Genomic DNA, 19,102 nt, shown 5'->3' on the forward strand with positions numbered 1-19,102 from the left:
CCACGAAAGGAACCGAAGCATACTGTCATTGCCATCGAAAATCAATCTAACTTATGGGGCGAAAGGGGAAATTACTGCAACAACTCAGGAAGTCAGGCGGCATTCATCGACAGTACAACAAAACTCGTCTTTCACCATCATCTTTTGTCACCACACGAGGTCAGTTCAGTTCATAAGAAGGTCATCCAGAAGTCTGGTAACGGCGGGGAAGAAACGGTTTTTGAATCCAGCTTGTGTACCTGCTGCTGCGGCTGCATTTACTTGTTGTGTTACTTCCTGTAACCGCTACATCACATCGTTAAGTATTATTTTCAACATTTCTTTCTCAACATCGTTCATTTACAAAAAGGTACAAATGCTCCAAACACTTCTTTTCATTCTGTCTAGAATGTATTTAATGTGAATGGAATGGAACAGAACTTTCCCAATGCAGCACTATTACTTGCGGCTTTATACTTATTTCAATATTTTCAAATTACAACAATCTGCAGGTTTATCTCCCAATCTGTACCCAGTTCCATTCACCGTGTCACACTCCGACAGTGATTTTGTACCAGACTCCCTCTAGTTGCTGTCTCTCAGTCCGCAGTACTACACCGCGCTGTCAGACAGCAACAGTTCCCGGATGTTGAAATTACCCTCACTCTTCGAACTGTCCAAAGATGCAGAAAATCGACTCCCCACGCCCACTGCTCTGGAAAATATCTCCGTAATTAGGAATGTAGATCAAGAATATGGGGGCTTCGTCCCGGTCCTGACGGTAAAATTGCAAATAATATGTATCAGCTGTGGTCGAATAGCTGAAATCAATAGTTATCGATTATCCTTCAAACTTTGTCGCTGTAACCGGTTCCTGTGAAACCGAATCTGCACCGATAACAGCTGCAAAAAATAGAAATCCGAGCTTAAACTTTGTATTACTTTGTTAGAAATCATGCAATCATGGAATTGTATATACTGTATTACAGTTAAGTGTGGATCACAATGTAAGTATCGCGAGCTGTCTGGAAATTGTGCCCCTTGGGAACTTACCAGTTAAGTGAGTTGCAGCTGTAAAATGTAAAAGGTAACACAACATGTTCAGAGATGGTAGTGGATTTGAACTCAGTGAGTTGCAGCTGAATTGTTGCAGTCCAGAGTTCAGAAGATGTGAGTAATATCCGGCCTCACTACCGATTGGTTCATTCCCGACAGAGCCAGCAGGAGACACCCAATCAGCTCAAAGCTCCTGTGTCCTACATTTCATCCAATTAGATCCGTTTCTTTGTTACGTCAGAGCGAGGAGCCCGGAACCACTTCACCTGTTTTCAGAACAATGAACTGAACACAAGAACATCAGATGATGAGGAGCAGGATCTGCGGTGGACGATTTGCCCCTTCACTTGGGGGTGCTCTGCAATTGTACAGATCATAGTTGTTCGACCTGGAATCTACTTTCCTGCACCACCTTCATGTCCCTTATTTCCCCGCATATCCCCAAATCCAACATATGTCTCGAAACAACTAAACGACGAACAAATGTCGCTCTCTGACACAGAGAGGGCGTGAAAGCGAATGTTAGTCCTGATACTGAGCGTATCTTTGAGACAGGGCACAGATGGATGCTATTTAGTGTTGTCATGACGATGGCATTTGGAGAGCTGCTCGCAAAGCACAGAAACTATTATAAAACGGGATTTAGCAGACAATGATACACGCTCAGCACTACAGAAATAAATAATTAGGGCTAGCTGCTCTTTATAACATTGCTTTGTTTACATAAATAGTTCACAATCCAGGTAAAATATCTAATTTAGTGAATCGAGGTGAGAGTGCCTTGCCGGTTATTGTACGGGTTGAGAGTCCCTCTGTAACAGTGTGGGTCGCAGAGCACAGAGATACACGGCAGAGTCAGAGACACGGACCCCGGTGATATTTAAAGGAACCGTTTTCTTATCCTGGTCTAAATCAGCAGAAAACCGGTCAGGGAGATCTGAAGACCTTTCTCCCTTCCCCGCGCTATATTTCTTCAGTAGATATCTCGGAGCTTCCCCTGGATACTGGATGTACCAGAGGAGTGTCTTGCCAGTATATTTTGCTTTGTAACTGCAGTTCAATATTGCTGTCTGTCCTTCCTGAACCGGTAATTCAGGCGGCTCCTGGGAAACCGAATCTTGGCCACTGGTTCCTGTAACAAGATATAGAATGTGTCAGAAATCTGTGAGTAAATATAACCCATGAAACACACACTGAGGATTTGAGTTCAGACTCACCCGGCAGCAAGACCGTTATTATCAGTAAAGCACACAGGGAGCACATGGTTCCTGATTGGACAGTAAACAGCGACACTGTTTCAAATATGATGTTGCTTCTAGTCTCATATCAAAGTGCAAACCCAGACCAGTGGCAAAGAGTAAACGCAGATCAATTCTTGGGAAACTGAGGGGCGTTTGTCAGTACTACGATTGGCTGGTCTCTCAGCTCTGACGTCAGCTGAGCGTTTATTAGGGCAGGTTCTCTCCAATCACATTCCACCCCTGGTTGTGTGTTTGTCTTTCTCGCTCCCTTCCTCACATTGCCGTCATTCTGTCTCTTTCTCGGTTGAAATCGTTTTCCTTCGACCTCAACTTTCACATCTTTCCTGAGGTAGATATTCCTCCCCAAAAATGTGAAAGATAAAATAAATATTTTAAAATCAGCCTCACACACAGATGTTAACGAGGCCATTCAGTGCACGAACATAATTAATAATTACTGTTTTAAAGGTACCCGGGATAAATAGTCATCCAACTCTTCACCAAGATGCGCTTCCACTGGGGTCTCTTGTACCGGTAAAGTACTGATTTCAGTCAGTCATCACTTGTACCCCAGGAAATTTAAACAGTGACAACTCTGAATGTGATAACTTTTAAAAAGTGCTGCATGGTAGGTTACCACCTGATCAAGAAGTTTCACAAATACAGATTGATGAAATGATTCTCCGGGATCGGCAGGTTTATATAAATGGGATCGGGAAATTATGGAATTTGATTCTGGGGTATAATGACCGTCAAATGTCAAATGGCCCAACAGTGAGAATCATTGACCTCATTGAGGGAAACCCATTCAGATGGAGCTGGATTGTCCCGTTTATTATCTGTACCAATGCAACTCCTTGTGCTTTCTTGATACGGAAATTGCGCCAGTTTGTGTATGAGCCCCGCCGGGCCCTCATTCACTGTGGGTCTCAGCGCGCAGTAATACACGGCGCTGTCTGTCATCTTCAAATCTGTCAGGGACAAGTGAAAAGTGCTTTGTGTCGGGTTCAGTTTCCCGCTGAAGTGTTCAAAGCCGGGAGCCGTCTCGTTATACCCATAACTATCGGCTCTGAGCAGATACCGCGGAGCTCGGTGTGGATACTGGCGATACCAGAACAGGCCATAGTCTCTAGCTGAACTCGATACCGAGTAACTGCAGGGTATGGCTGAATCTCCACCCTCTTCTGCATCGACTCGTTGTTCTTCCTGAGACACGGAGTCTCCCTTACTCATCCCTGAAAAGAAAAAGCTGGTTAGAAGGAGAAACATGAGGAGGATGAGAACCCGAAGATGGAAATAAGAACCCATTTGGGAATTGGAGGATTCAGTACAGAGGTTCAATATAACCAACCTGTCATCAGGACAATAACCAGAGACAGGTAGAGTATCAGCCCCATGGTTCGAATCTGAACTCCAGAAACAGACAGTTGTCACTGACTGGACCAGCCCTGTAATTGGCGGAGATGAAACAATTAGCGAGATGTTATGAGTTCGAATCCGATTTCTTCGCTCCGCCCACCTCACGTCTTAAAGCGGTCGCTCTCTCTGGAACGGGTCGGTGATGTTTGATACGTGATCAGAGAGCGCCCTCCTGTGGACAGCGCAACCGCCTATTGGAAACACACACGGCCACGTGCAACAACATGTACGAAAACATCCATCCAGACATGCACAGACACTGCAATAAAGTTCAACATTCGTTGACATGATTTTTGAGTGCATGTTACTCTGAGTTGCTAATGGTGAAAGTAAGTGAATATGTCTACCTCCCAGCCGCCTCGTTTACAGCACAGAATCAGCACAAACATAGACACAGAGACGGTAAAAACAGTGATCGACCCACAAACTGATCTCTCAAACAGACACACAGCCAACCATTAAAGTAAATAAGGAACCAGATTAACACAGCTATAGAAACACAAAGGAGACATTCCGTCAGAGACACTTTCAAAAACCTTGGACTTGTCAGAGAGAGCTTTCTGGGATGGAAATCCCTGAGTTTGTGTCAGTGCGGTAATATCATGTTGGATATTCATAGCGATCAACCTGCACATGTTAGCAGCATGAACATCCCGGAACTTGTTTCCCATTAACCGTGAGGATCGATTTATAAAAGCGACTATCCTTTGTATTACGTTAGAAGTTGTATTAAGTTTGGGTTGGTTCACCCAGTCTCTCCATTAGTCCACCCGTCTACGGGTTCTTGAAAAAGATAAAATGCTATCAGCTTTAATATTCATTCCATCTGTCTGTCTATCTACGTATCTATCTATCGAGCAATCGATTGATATACCAATCTAATATATCGACGCAACCATCAACCTTATGAGATAACTTTCTATTAATTTTTCAGTCTGCTGTGTGGGTTAACAACAAATAGGAGTGGTTCCTGGAGATCGGGTCGGGCAGTAAGTAACAGAAGCTCAATCCGCTGAGCTTATATTGTATCTGTTCAACCTCGAAATGTGAACTTTTCTGTTCTACTTTTATTGTCAGACCCAGAACAATGCTTCCACGTTCGTACTTTATACATATTTCTATGGAACGAAAGAGGTTAACATTCGTTTCCTTTTCTTCTGAATACGCCAAAGAATATCACAATTTTCACATTGAATGGGCTGCAGCTGACTGACAGCGCTGTCTGCTGAGGTCAACACACAAAGGCCCCGGGACAACTGGGACCATTACCCTGTCTGTGACGTAATTTGAAGGGAGATTCGAACAAACCTACCACCAGGTGGCGCATCCCACCACCTGTCACGTTGCAACAACCAATACTGACTGACGCGTTCTCAATGTAACAACTGGTACAATTCAGAGGTAAAAATGAATGTTGTCTCACAGCTTCTTCGTTCAGAAACTTAGCTCACTGTTATGAGCAATTCTGCAAACAAAAGTTGCAGAATGTTTTTAATTAACTTGATCGTTGGCGGAATCTATAGTTCACCGTTAGTTTCTGTAAGGGGAATCTTCAGGCAATCAGTGTCGACTTGCCAACCAATCAGCAGCCTTTCCTGGAGTCTTAGTTGTGATGGATTGAAAGTTGTCATTCAGTTGTTTACCCTGAGGTCATTGCACTTTGTCTTTCGGTGGTTTTCTGTTCCTCTTGCCCCTTTTTACACTTGACAAGGGGCATGGATTAAATACTGTCCAGTTGACCCACTTCGTGGCCGACTATTATATGAATAGTGACAGATTGCAAATGTTGATGTACAAAGGGATCTAGGTGTCCTTACACTCCTATCACTGAAAACAAGCATGCAGATGCATCAAACAGTTTGGCGGGCAAGTGGTATGTTGTCCTTAATTGCAAGAGGACTTGCGTACAGGAGCAAGGCTATCTTGCAGCAGATATGCAGGGTATTGGCGGGACGTCACCTGGAATATTGGGAGTAGATTTAGACTCCTGACCTCAGAATGGAAATGCTTTCCATGGAAGCAGTGCAGTGACTGTTCATCAGAATGATGCCTGGGATGGCACCATTATCGTGTGAGGACAGATTGGATGGACCAGGCCTGATTTCACTGGAGTTTAGCAGAATGAGAGGCGATCTCGTTGAAGTATAACATTTTGACAGGGTTGGACAGACCGGGTGCAGGGAAGATGTTTCCTCAGGGAGTGGCCAACAAGAGGTCACGGTGTCAGGGGTGAGCCATTTAGGACAGAGATGAGGAGAAAGGTCTTCACTCAAAGGTTTTGAACACGCAGAATTATCTACGACAGGTGGCTGCAGAGGACAAATTACCTAATATATTTCTGAAGGAAATGAATAAAGTTCTCGTCTCTAAAGACGACAAGGTGTATGGGACAGAGCTGGAGTCTGGTGTCGAGATAGAGGATCACCCGATACACTATTGAATGGCGAAGTAGGCTCGAAGGACCGAATACCCGATTCCTGCTCACACTTTATATATTTCTAAGATTCTGGTTTTCTTATATTACACAGGAACACCACACGTTTTATTTTATGTTCAGCAATTTCTCTATTTTTCCTGCACCAGATCTCACCCAATGATTTTTTTTACTGCTCTATCAGAGGGTCGGTGATGATTCGATGGTCTGAATGGCCTCCTTCTGCATTATAAAGATTCTATGATTCCATGAGGTTGGAAGACGTTGGGAGGAAATGAAGCTCAAGCGTTAAGATTGGATATTGTGTATCGGAAATGAATGTGAAACACGTTGCAGAGCAGTAAATGTTCATTTCCTTTTCAGCAAGTGGAATAATTAATCAGCATTGTAAGTTTCATTAATTTCACGTCAGGTTTATGTTGTTAGGTCCACTCACTTGCACAAATCATCACATTGCAACGTGTGGTTCCCATGGCTCCACATTCCTCCTTTCAAATAAGATAATCAAAAAAATTAATTAACAGCAATTGAGGCACTTTGCAATTTCGCTGACCTTAACTCACATTAATCTGCAGTTTAAATTTTGGGACCACCAGCGAAGGCTATGAGCTGGTACATCAGTGGAAATGCTCTGTTGATAAATTAAGCGGTGCGAGGGTTTATTAAGGGAAAATCATGTTTAATTAAGTTGTTTTAACTTTCTGATGAGAAGCAGAGATGGTTGATCTGAGTATTGCTGTTGATGAACTTCCAAATGCCATTTGATAACGTGCTGCAGCGCCACCTTGTGAGCAATAATGGGCTCCTGAGGTCAAATGGACAGTAGCAACGTGGACACGAAATTTCCAGGACAAAATTAGCTGTATGGATCAGCTGTTTCTCGGAGTGAAGGGACGTTGTGATGAAGGTTCCAGGGATCTATATTGCGGCCTTATATATGACACCTTAATGACCGGGACCTTGTTTGATAGGGGAGATTTTCAACATCTGCGAATGATACACAATGTGACGGTGTTGCGAACCATCGGTAGGATAATGTACAACTTCCAAACAGCAAACACAGGAATGGGTGGGAAATTGGCAGATTAAAGTTAGTGCAGTAAAGTTTGAAATAATTCATATGTCTTGCAGGCTGCAGAAAGACAAAAGAAAATAAAGGGAATAATTCAAAAGGCAATGCAGTATCAGAGGGAACTTTTACAAAGGGTCATCTGGACTCAAAACGTTAGCTATTTTCTCTCCTTACAGATGCTGCCAGACCTGCTGAGATTTTCCAACATTTTCTCTTTTGGTTTCAGATTCCAGCATTCGCAGTAATTTGCTTTTACCCGAGGGGCCTGTTTATATCTAGATACATTACTGATGGGGATAGGACAGTTGGGAGCGCCGTCATTAAAACAATTAATAAAGGAAATTATCAATGGGTATATAAAATACAGAGGAAAGGGCGTTATGTTAAACTTGTATTAAATCCTAAACCGACAGAATTGAAGCATTGTGGGTATCACATTTACGGGACAATGTGAGTCATTAGGGTGGGTGCAGAAAATGCTCACGAGAATAGTTCCAGAGATGAGCAACTTAATCTCCGAAGATAGAGTGGACACGTTGCGACTATGTCCCTTGACGAGCAGGTTACGACGTGATCTGACGGAGATATTCAAAATCATGAGGGTTCTATACAGAGTAGATATGGAGGAAGCTATCCCACTGGCAGGAGGGCCGAGTACCTGATTGAAGACATTGGGAAAATAAGCATGGAGACATAAGGAGAAACATTTTCACCCAGTGAGTGGTTAGGTTGGACTGGGCTCTTTGTTTGTGTCGCGGTGACAGCGTCACTTGATGCTTTCAAAGTGGTTTTGGATTATTATCTCAAAGGGAAAAACAATGCTAGACTGCGGGAAAAGAATCGTATTCAGCAAATCGCACCTTTAGAGGGTCAACACATACATATCTGTCCAAACAGCCTTCTTCTGCACTGACGGCACCCCTGACTATGGCAGTGGGTTAACTGTAATGTCACTGGGTCAGTAATTGAGATGTCCAGCCTCATTCACTGAGGCTGTGTTCGAATCCTGCTACAGTTGATAGTGTGCTTTAAAAATGCAAATAGAGGCCCTGTAACTTAGCAGTTCGTGAGGTTAGTAATGGTCAACAAATGCGGGCCTCGCCAATGAGGCCACATATCATGAAATATATTTTATAAATCAATAACTGCAATAGCAACGTTTGGCCAGTTGATGGCAGTGACACGTGATTGCTGACATTACATGAAGCAGAGATTGTCTCAATTGTTACTGCCAAGGACTCTCTCCCTATTCATATCTAACCAGACACCGTCTCTGATTCTATTACGTTAGGTCAGCTTTCTGATTTTATGATGTGGAGATGCCGGCGTTGGACTGGGGTGAGCACAGTAAGAAGTCTTACAACACCAGGTTAAAGTCCAACAGGTTTGTTTCAAACACGAGCTTTCGGAGCACGGCTCCTTCTTCAGGTGAATGGAAAGGCTTGTTCCAGAAATGTTTATATAGACACAGTCAGAGATGCCCCGGAATGCGAGCACCTGCAGGCAATCAAATCATCAAAGATGCAGAGAGAGAGGTAACTCCAGGTTAAAGAGGTGTGAATTGTCCCAAGCTTGGGACAATTCACACCTCTTTAACCTGGAGTTACCTCTCTCTCTGCATCTTTGATGATTTGATTGCCTGCAGGTGCTCGCATTCCGGGGCATCTCTGACTGTGTCTATATAAACATTTCTGGAACAAGCCTTTCCATTCACCTGAAGAAGGAGCCGTGCTCCGAAAGCTCGTGTTTGAAACAAACCTGTTGGACTTTAACCTGGTGTTGTAAGACTTCTTACTGTTCTGATTTTATGACAGCAGGTGTCAGTTGTTACTGTACTCCGCTCAATCCCAGCAGTTTATATGCTGAACCAAAGGCCACTTTATATTACTCTAAGTACTCAGGAAGTTAGTATAGCATGGGATCATATCTCATTTATTATTACAAATTATAACCTTTATTGTCACAAGTAGGCTTACATTAACACTGCAATGAAGTTACTGTGAAACGCCCCTCGTCGCAACACTCCGGCAGCTGTTCGGGTACACAGGGGGAGAATTCAGAATACCCAATTCATCTAACAGCACATCTTTCAGGACATGTGGGAGGAAACCGGAGCACCCGGTGGAAACCCACGCAGACAGTGACGTGCAGACTCCACGCAGTCATTGACCCCAGCCGGGAATTGAACCTGGGGCCCTGACGCTGTGAAGGGATAGTACTGACCACTGTAATAGTCCATGTCTCAAATGTTACTTCACTAGATTCAATTTCCACAGGATACTAAACCAGAAGATGTTACCGTTTGTATTATCTGAGCCACTGTCTCAATTATTGCTTTGCCTGAAGCTGCCACGTTCCTCAGGGTAGTGGTCTGGGCCCAACCATATCCAGCTGCTTCATGAATGACCTATCGTCCATCACAAGGAGAAAAGGGAGCATGTTTGCCTTTGACTGCACAATGTTCAACACCTTTTGCGACTCATCAGATGCAATCCATGTCAGAATGCAACAAGAGCCGGACAATATTCAGGCTGGACTAACAAGTGGCAAGTGCAGGCAATGCCCGCTCTAACACGGGAAGATCTAACCATCTCCCCATGATATTCAATGGCATTTCCATCAGAGAATTCCCATTATCAGCCTCCAGGGGGCTGCTGTTGCTCGGAAACTGAACTGGACTCGCCATATAAATACTGTTGCGACCTGAACAGGTTAAAGGCGAGGAATCCTGCCGCGAGTAACTCACTTCCTGTCCCCAAAGCCTGTCCACCATCATCAGGGCACAAGTCAGGAGTGCAATGGAATACTCTCCACTTGTCTGGATGAGTGCAGCTCCAACAGCATTCGAGAAGCAAGACACCATCCGGGAGAAAAGAGCCCGCTTGATTGTTACCCTTCCAAAAACGTTATATCCCTCCAACCGACGAATAATCGCAGCTTTCTGTCCCCTCTAAAAGATGCACTCGAGCAACTCAACAAGCTTCCTTCGGCAGCATCTTGCAAACCCATAACCACTGCCACCTGGAAGGACAAATGCAGCAGATACCTGGGATCACCTTCAAGCCACTCACCACCCTGACTTGGAAATATATCGCCGTTATGTCGCTTTCGCTGGGTCATTATGCTGGAATTCCCTCCCTAACAGTTCTGTGGCTGTACCTATATGTTAGGAACTGCAGCGATTTAAGAGGCAACTCACCACCACCTTCTGAAGGGCAACTAGAGATCGAAAAGCAACGTTGACCTAACTAGTCACGCTCCCATCCCATCAATGAATTAAACAATAGAGCGCAGATACAGGATCTGGTCCACTATAGACAGATATATAGGCTAAAGTAGTGATCACACGAACTAGTCATGAGAGAAATAAAGTTTATTGATATATGGATTACGTAGGCATAAGAAAGTCAGCACCTGATCTAGGATTGGAATAAGCGTGTATTTGTGTGGTCATAATCGGAAAAATACTTTGTACAATAATAATTGGAATAGGTCAAAATAGCAATACAGGAAACAGCCTCTTAGAACCGACAGGTACAGAGTTCCCAGAAATAATGATAATAACCTTTATTGTGGTCAAAAGTAGGCTTTCATTAACACTGCAATTAAGTTACTGTGAAAGTCCCCCAGTCGCCACACACGGGCGTCTGTTCGGGCACACTGAGGGAGAATTCAGAATGTCCAATTCACCTAACAAACACGTCTTCGGGGACGTAAATAATAATGGATCTAAAAATAGAGAATCAAAGCATTCCCGTACCATTCTAACCGGACTGGCGCCGGAATGTGGCGACTAGGGGCTTTTCACAGTAACTTCATTGAAGCCTACTCGTGACAATAAGCGTTTTCATTTTCATTTTCATTTTTTCATTAAAACCTGAATGGCAGATAGGCTATTAGTTTAACCATCACATAGATAGCGTCTTTGTGTCCACCCTTATTGCATACTTAGTTTAAATGCAAATAATAGAGATTTATGCAATTTTAAAAGTTACAACCTGCAGTACATTATTGAACACATCACTGGCCCCGGTCTGATGGTGAAGTACAGCCAATCAAAGTTATGTATAAAATAACCATGTGTATGTGTGAGAGAGAGACAGACAGCGCCTATTGCATCATAGCCAATGTTTAAGCGCCTATTGATATATCAGATTTTTCCGCAAATGCTTAATTACAGAATCAAGCACCATTTCAATATGGACTGGATGAAGTTAGTGTAATGGCAAAAAAAAACGAAATCGCTGGAATTTCCCTGCATGTCAGGCAGAATCTGAGGAGAGAAACAGAGTTCACGTTTCATGTCACTGACAGAATATCAGCACCAGGTTCATCCACCTGAAACTCACTGAATTTCTCTCTGAAAATACGACCCGCCAGCGTAGCACATTTTGCCGAACTTCTGTTGCGGAGCTGTTTGACGTGGGTTCAAATTCCACTCCAGGGTTTGGTGACCATGGAAGGAGTGTTCGTGCAACTGAAACGGGTTATTAAACAGCCTCCAAAATCCTTCACCCTCTCTACACCTTATTGTGAGGGCGGAAATAATATGAATATATGAAAAGCAAATAGATTTCCACCCACTTTCTGATCTGCTGAGACTTTCCAGCACTTTATGTGTTTATTTTAGATTTCTAGTATGTGTGGTGTGTTACCTTTGTACTAATGTAATGGGAAATGCAAACAGGTTTTGTGGCCATTAATTCGTTAGTGACACTCTCACCCCTGACTCTCAATTCTCACGGTGATAGTTTGGATGAAAATCCTTGTTTTTTTGTATCCATTATTTTCTTCGACTCAACTGCATTGAGGGGACCATAAGACCAGAAGAAATAGGAACAAAAGTCGGCCATTCAGCCCTTCGTTCCCGCTTCACCATTTAATAGGTTCCCATTCATGGCTAATCGAACACTCACTAAATCCGCATTCCAGCATAAATTCCATGAACCTTTATTCCTGACTGGTTAAAACCTTTCGATATCAGCCGTGCAAATGGTCAAGGACTCGGTCTCCACAGCTTCCTGGGGTGACGAATTCACAAGATTCATCACTCTTTCAGAGAACAAAACCTTCCTCAAATCCGGCTTATTCTGTGTCCCTGCCCTCTGGGCCTACACTATCCCATGAGTGGAAACATCCTCGCTCGATGTACCCCGTCTACCCGCCTCAGAATCCAAAGGGTGAAGGACAGAACAACTCTGAACAATCTCTCCATCCAGCGAAAGACGGGTTCGTGGGACGTCATTCTTTAAGTAATTTATTTCCAATGAAGGGGCATATGGCCTGGCCAATCCACCATCCTTCATGCCTTTGGGTTGTGGAGTGAGACTCGGGCAGAATGTGCAAACTCCACACAGACATGACCCGGGGACGGGTTCGAACCCGGGTCCTCAACGCCGTGAGGCAGTAGTGCTAACCAGCGCACCTCCGTGACGCTCTCCTGGAACATCATTAAAGTTTACGTTCCTGCCAACATTGAAAAAAAACAAGAAACTTCAATCTCATTGGATCTGTCAAGGGATTTCCAACTGCCGGGCCCGGGGTCAGACTGGGGTCCGGGAAAATAATAATCACAGAGACCGGCTCCAGTGTATCAATAACAGAGACTGCCGGGCCAGGGGTCAGCCTGGGGTCTGGTATAATAATCACAGAGACAGGCTCCAGTGTATCAATAACAGAGACTGCCGGGCCCGGGGTCAGACTGGGGTCTGGTATAATAATAATCACAGAGACCGGCTCCAGTGTATCAATAACAGAGACTGCCGGGCCCGGGGTCAGACTGGGGTCTGGTATAATAATAATCACAGAGACAGGCTCCAGTGTATCAGTAACAGACACTGCCGGGCCCGGGGTCAGACTGGGGTCTGGTATAATAATAATCATAGAGACAGGCTCCAGTGTATCAATAACAGAGACTGCCGGGCCCGGGGTCAGACTGGGATCTGGTATAATAATAATCACAGAGACCGGCTCCAATGTATCAATAACAGAGACTGTTGATAATCTTGAAGTGAAACTATCAGAAAGCAATGATGCTCCGGGCCCCAGCCTCGGCTTCATTATCATGCTGAGTGACAGGGATGTGTGTGGGAAAAGCGGATTGGAAACTTCATTGAGTGAGGTGCGTGTGATTGACTCCACCTCGGATCGTTTATACCCAATGGGAGGACAATTATGGCAGACCCTATAATGGTGTATCTATCGGCGGAAACAAAAACATCTGTTTCCTCTTATTGTTACGAACAGTTCTCCATTTACACAGACACGCGAGAGCCGGTTCCGGCAGCTTATGAACACGACATTTCTTTTGTAAATTTAGAGTACGCATTTATTTATATTTTCAATCAAAGGGTAATTTCGCGTGGCCAATCCACCGACCCTTCACAGCTTTGGGTTGTGGGGGTGAAACCCAAGCAATCACAGGGAGAACATGCAACCTCCACACGGATAGTGACCCAGGACCGGGATCGAACTCGGGTCCTCAGAAGCGCAGGCCGCAGTGCTAACCACTGTACCAACGTACAGTCTCAAATTGTGGGCACTTAGGTTTAAATCATCAGTTTCGGACACAAAGACTAAAAGCCAAAGCCTCACCACAAGAAGAATTAGTGCCACAAATGTTAACGATAATTGTCCTTTTTCGAAACAAGTGCTATTCGCTGTTACTTTGTCCAAAGTAGTGGATTGTAAACAGCAACGACCCTCTGAAAGATTCGTGGTAATTATCTGCACACACCCAGGTTCTGCCTAAAGCCAGGATTAGCACAAGAGTAAAGCTGTGTAATGATTGTATTATATTCGGCCTCAATGCAGGGCAGAGGTAGATACAGAAAAAGTGCTGGGACAATGATTAGTGATGAACCATCCAACTGGTCCCATTCCCTCTCATCCTTCAAATCTTAATACCTTCAAATATTTATCCATCATTTTCCAAAGTTGCTGTTAAATCTGATTACATCATAATTTCCCCTTGTGTGTTCCAGTTTATAACAACTCGCTGTGTCAAAACAATCCTCCTGTTCAATACAGTAAATCTGTGTCCTCTTGTTACAGACCCTCCTGCCAGTTGTAATAGTCTCTCTTTAGTTACTCTATTCAAACCTTGATGTTTTTTTTTAGCAATTTAATTAAATGGAACACATAAAGATGGAGAAAGATACAGAGAGAGAGAGAGTGAAACTGAGCGAAGAAATGAGAAAGAGAGACGCTGTGTTGAGAGATAAAAACTGAGAAACAGTAAAAACAAATTACACACGGAGAGGGAGAATGATAAAATAGTGAAATGCAACAAGATATAATTTTCTGGCTTCACAGAACCGGGGAAACTCAGTCACTGATCCACTGACCATTCAGTTATGTCCTGGAATGGAAGCTTTGAACAGATCACAACAGGTTCATTTGTAAATGTCACCGCAATGTGATCTGTGTGAGTCTGCACTTACTATGTGGGCAGGTATAAGCCGCATTAACAGATGTTCTCACCAGATTGTGGTCCCTGGATTTATTTTCTGCCCAGAAGTGAGATGTGCGGTTTGGAACCGGCAGCAGAGAAACAGGAAGTTGTGTTACCTGAGAATGAAACAGCAGGCGTCAGTTTCATGTTATCACCGTGAACAGTCTTCCTGCCTGTGAGGGTGAACTCACTCTGACAGCATCAAGAACACCCACACAGATTGCTGCCGGTCTCAGCATTACATTCATCCCGTTTCCTTTTAAAATGTTAGATTATTTGTTTAAAAACACAGTAACCGATCGGGAGATGCACAGATGATCTTCACTGGTCATAATACTAATAATAATCTGGAGAGATGAAGGGAAATTAAAGCAACAATTTGTGAACAGAGGTTATACTAATGTAGAAAGTTTGATGTCACTTGATGTCAGAGCGAGAGAGAGGGAGGAGAGGGGGGGGGGGGGAGAGGGGGGAGTGAGAGGGGAGAGAGAGAGAGGGGGGGAGAGTGAGAGGGGGGAGAGAGAGCGGTTAAGTGAATGAGCTGGTGCCTTTCTGGCACATAATTCTCCTCTGATGACGTTTTGGTGCTTAATTATTTTCAGAAGGGCCTTCAGCAAAAAAGATTTAAACATTAGGTGCCATTTGAACACTAGATGCCAGACTCGGCTGATGTATGCCTGTGTAAGTGAGTTAAGTCTGAGAGACAGAAGAGGGTTCAACTGATTTAGATGCAGCCTGAGACAGAGAAAGCGAGGTGAACCGATATGTAAGTAATTTGAACGATACATTTGCCTTTTCAATGGAATGGACAGCATGATATTACTGTCTAGATCAGTCAAGACAATACATTACAAGTACATATTGAGCGTAGCGTAGGATGTGGAAGGTAATCTGAAATGAAATGAAAAATGAAAATCGCTTATTGTCACGAGTAGGCTTCAATGAAGTTACTGTGAAAAGCTCCTAGTCGCCACATTCCGGCGCCTGTCCGGGGAGGCTGGTACGGGAATCGAACCGTGCTGCTGGTCTGCTTTAAAAGCCAGCGATTTAGCCCAGTGAGCTAAACCAGCCCCTCAATATCTCAATAAAATGTCGTCATGTGCTGAAAAATAATTGCAATTATTGGCAACGCCATTTTGCAAACAATGAATAATGATGTGTTCCAGACTAACCGGCCCACATAGACATCCAGGCACACACATATCCACACACAGACACACACACACACACATACATACACACAGTTTCAGACTCTGTCTCTAACAATCACCGGCCACACCAAAAGCAAACAGAAATCCATTCAGCAAAAAGGGTGAAAGACAATTCGGACCATGAATGGAAACAGTGGGTAATTGCCACAGATGAACACAAGTCTGAATTAGTCATATCTAACACAATGGAGTTTATGACTGTGTTGTGCATTATGACGTTCAATATTGCTCATGTGTTTCTGTTCCTCAGCCTGGTGATGAAGTGAAGGTCACAAGATTCGCTCGACCTTGCAGCAAAATATTGCACATCCATTACCAGACCAATCACACAACACCAAATAGTTATTCATTAAGCTTTTGTAAGTGAATTAAGGCTGAGAGAGAACAGAGACATTAATTAATCGATGTGCAGTCTGAAACAAAGAGATGAGAACAGATCTGCAGTAGTTTTCAAGGTGTATTTGCCTTTGCAACGAACTTCCATAACAACTAATAGTTATTAACACGACAAAATATATTCTTCCAAACACAAGTGAGTGCCCCGTTCCACGCACAAGGCAGTGGTGCAGTGGTATTGTCGCTGGACTAGTAATCCAGAGACCCAGAGTCAAGCTCTGGGGACCTGGGCTCCCACCATGGCGGGTGGTGAAATTTCAATCAAGAAAGATCTGGAATTCATAGATCATAGAATTTACAGTGCAGAAGGAGGCCATTCAGCCCATCGAGTCTGCACCGGCTCCTGGAAAGAGCACCCTACCCAAGGTTAACACCTCAACCTTATCCCCATAACCCAGTCACCCCACCCAACACTAAGGGCAATTTTGGACACTAAGGGCAATTTAGCATGGCCAATCCACCTAACCTGCACATCTTTGGACTGTGGGAGGAAACCGGAGCAGCCGGAGGAAACACACACACACGGGGAGGATGTGCAGACTCCACACAGACAGTGACCCAAGCCGGAATCGAACCTGGGACCCTGGAGCTGTGAAGCAATTGTGCTATCCACAATGCTACCGTGCTGCCCACGGTAGCAATTAGAAGTCTAATGATGACCATGATACCAATGCCGTGTGTAATCAAAACCCATCTGTTCATTGATGTCCTTCGTAACTAGTCTGACCTAAGTATGACTCCAGATGACCCCACAGCAATGTCGTTGACTCTGAAATACCCTCAGGGATGGGTACGAACTGTAGGATCAGCCAGCGACATCCAAATCCGTGAACGAAAGAAAAGTATTTAGTATTTTGAAAATAAAATTCCAATTCTTTCTTTCTTTCTTTCTTTCTTTCTTCTTTCTTTCTTTCTTTCTTCTTTCTTTCTTTCTTTCTTTCTTTCTTTCTTTCTTTTCTTCTTTCTTTCTTTCTTTCTTCTTTCTTTCTTTCTTCTTTCTTTCTTTCTTTTTTCTCTTCTTTTTCTTCTTTCTTTCTTCTATCTTTCATCTATCTATCTTTCATCTATCTATCTTTCATCTATCATCTATCTATCTACTACCTACCTATCTATCTATCTATCTGTCTATCTTTTAGACAACCTTTCTTTTTTTTCATTCATTTGCGCGATATGGGACCACTGATTGGGTCAGCAATTATGGCCCATCCCAAGTTGCCATTCAGAAGGTGGTGGTGAGCTGCCGTTTGAATCGCTGCAGTCCCTGATATGCAGTTACACCCATACTGTATTAGCGAGAGAAATCCAGTATTTTCACCCAGCCACAGTGAAGGAACGGCGATATATTTCCAAGTCAAAGTGTTGAGTGACTTGGAGAGGAACCTCCAGGTATTGGTGTTCCAAAGTATCTGCTGTTCTTGTCCTTGTTGATGGTTGTAGCCGTGGGTCTGGTAGGTGCTGAATATGAAACCATCATTAGTTCCAACAGTAAATCTTGTGGATGGCAACAATCAAGCGACTGATTTGTCCTGGATGGTACAAAGTTAAAGAAAATTACAGCACAGGAACAGGCCCTTCGGCCCTCCCAGCCTCCGCCGATCCAGATCCTTTATCTAAACCTGTTGCCTATTTACCAAGGTCTACTTCTCTCTGTTCCCCACCTGTACATATATCTGCCCAGATGCATTTTAAATGATGCTATCGTACCCGCCTCTACCACCTCCGCTGGCAAAGCATTCCAGGCACCCACCACCCTCTGCGTAAAAAACTTTCCATGTACATCTCCCTTAAACTTTTCACCTCTCACCTTGAAATCGTGACCCCTTGTAACTGACACCCCTACTCTTGGAAAAAGCTTGTTGCTATCCACCCTGTCCATACCTCTCATAATTTTGTAGACCTCATTCAGGTCTCTCCTCAACCTCCATCTTTCCAACGAAAACAATCCTAATCTACTCAACCTTTCTTCATACTAGCACCCTCCATACCAGGTAACATCCTGGTGAACCTCCTCTGCACCCTCTCCAAGGCATCCACATCCTTCTGGTAACGTGGCGACCAGAACTGCACACAGTATTCCAAATGTGGCCTAACCAAAGTCCGATACAACTGTAACATGACCTGCTGACTCTTGTACTCAATACCCAATCCGATGAAGGCAAGCATGCTGTATGCCTTCTTGACCACTCTATCAACCTGCGTTGCCACCTTCAGGGTACAATGGACCTGGACTCCCAGATCTCTCTGGACATCAATTTTCCCAGGACTCTTCCATTGACCATACAGTCTGCTCTTGAGTTAAATCTTCCAAAATGCATCACCTCGCATTTGCCTGGATTGAACTCCATCTGCCATTTCTCTGCCCAACACTCCAATCTATCTATATTTTACTGTATTCTCTGACAGTCCGCCTTGTTATCTGCAAATCCACCAATCTCAGTATCATCTGCAAACTTGCTCATCAGACCACTTATACCTTCGTCCAGATCATTTATATATATCACAAACAACAGTCGTCCGAGCACGGATCCCTGTGGAACACCACTAGTCACCTTTCTCCATTTTGAGACACTCCCTTCCACCACTACTCTCTGTCTCCTGTTGCCCAGCCAGTTCTTTAACCATCTAGCTAGTACACCCTGAACCCCATATGACTTCACTTTTTCCATCAACCTGCCATGGGAAACTTTATCAAATGCTTTACCGATGTCCATGATTGTGGAAAGCTTCTTGAGATTTGTTGGAGCTGCACTCCAGAGAAGTGGAGCTTTTATTCCATTACACTTCAGACTTTTGCCTAGCAGGTGATGGACAGGCTTTGGGCAATCGGGATGTGAATTACTC

At 43.9% G+C, this 19,102-nt stretch overlaps 1 gene segment (V, D, J or C); it reads right to left on the bottom strand.

Moving 5' to 3' along the window:
- Nucleotides 1-1,823: 1,823 nt before the first annotated feature.
- On the bottom strand, nucleotides 1,824-2,298 carry LOC119961680. The segment is given in 2 exon segments: nucleotides 1,824-2,167; nucleotides 2,253-2,298. Coding segments are annotated over 2 exon segments (390 nt in total).
- Nucleotides 2,299-19,102: the final 16,804 nt, after the last annotated feature.

Source organism: Scyliorhinus canicula, unplaced genomic scaffold (assembly GCF_902713615.1).
Source record: "Scyliorhinus canicula unplaced genomic scaffold, sScyCan1.1, whole genome shotgun sequence".
Taxonomy (NCBI): domain Eukaryota; kingdom Metazoa; phylum Chordata; class Chondrichthyes; order Carcharhiniformes; family Scyliorhinidae; genus Scyliorhinus; species Scyliorhinus canicula.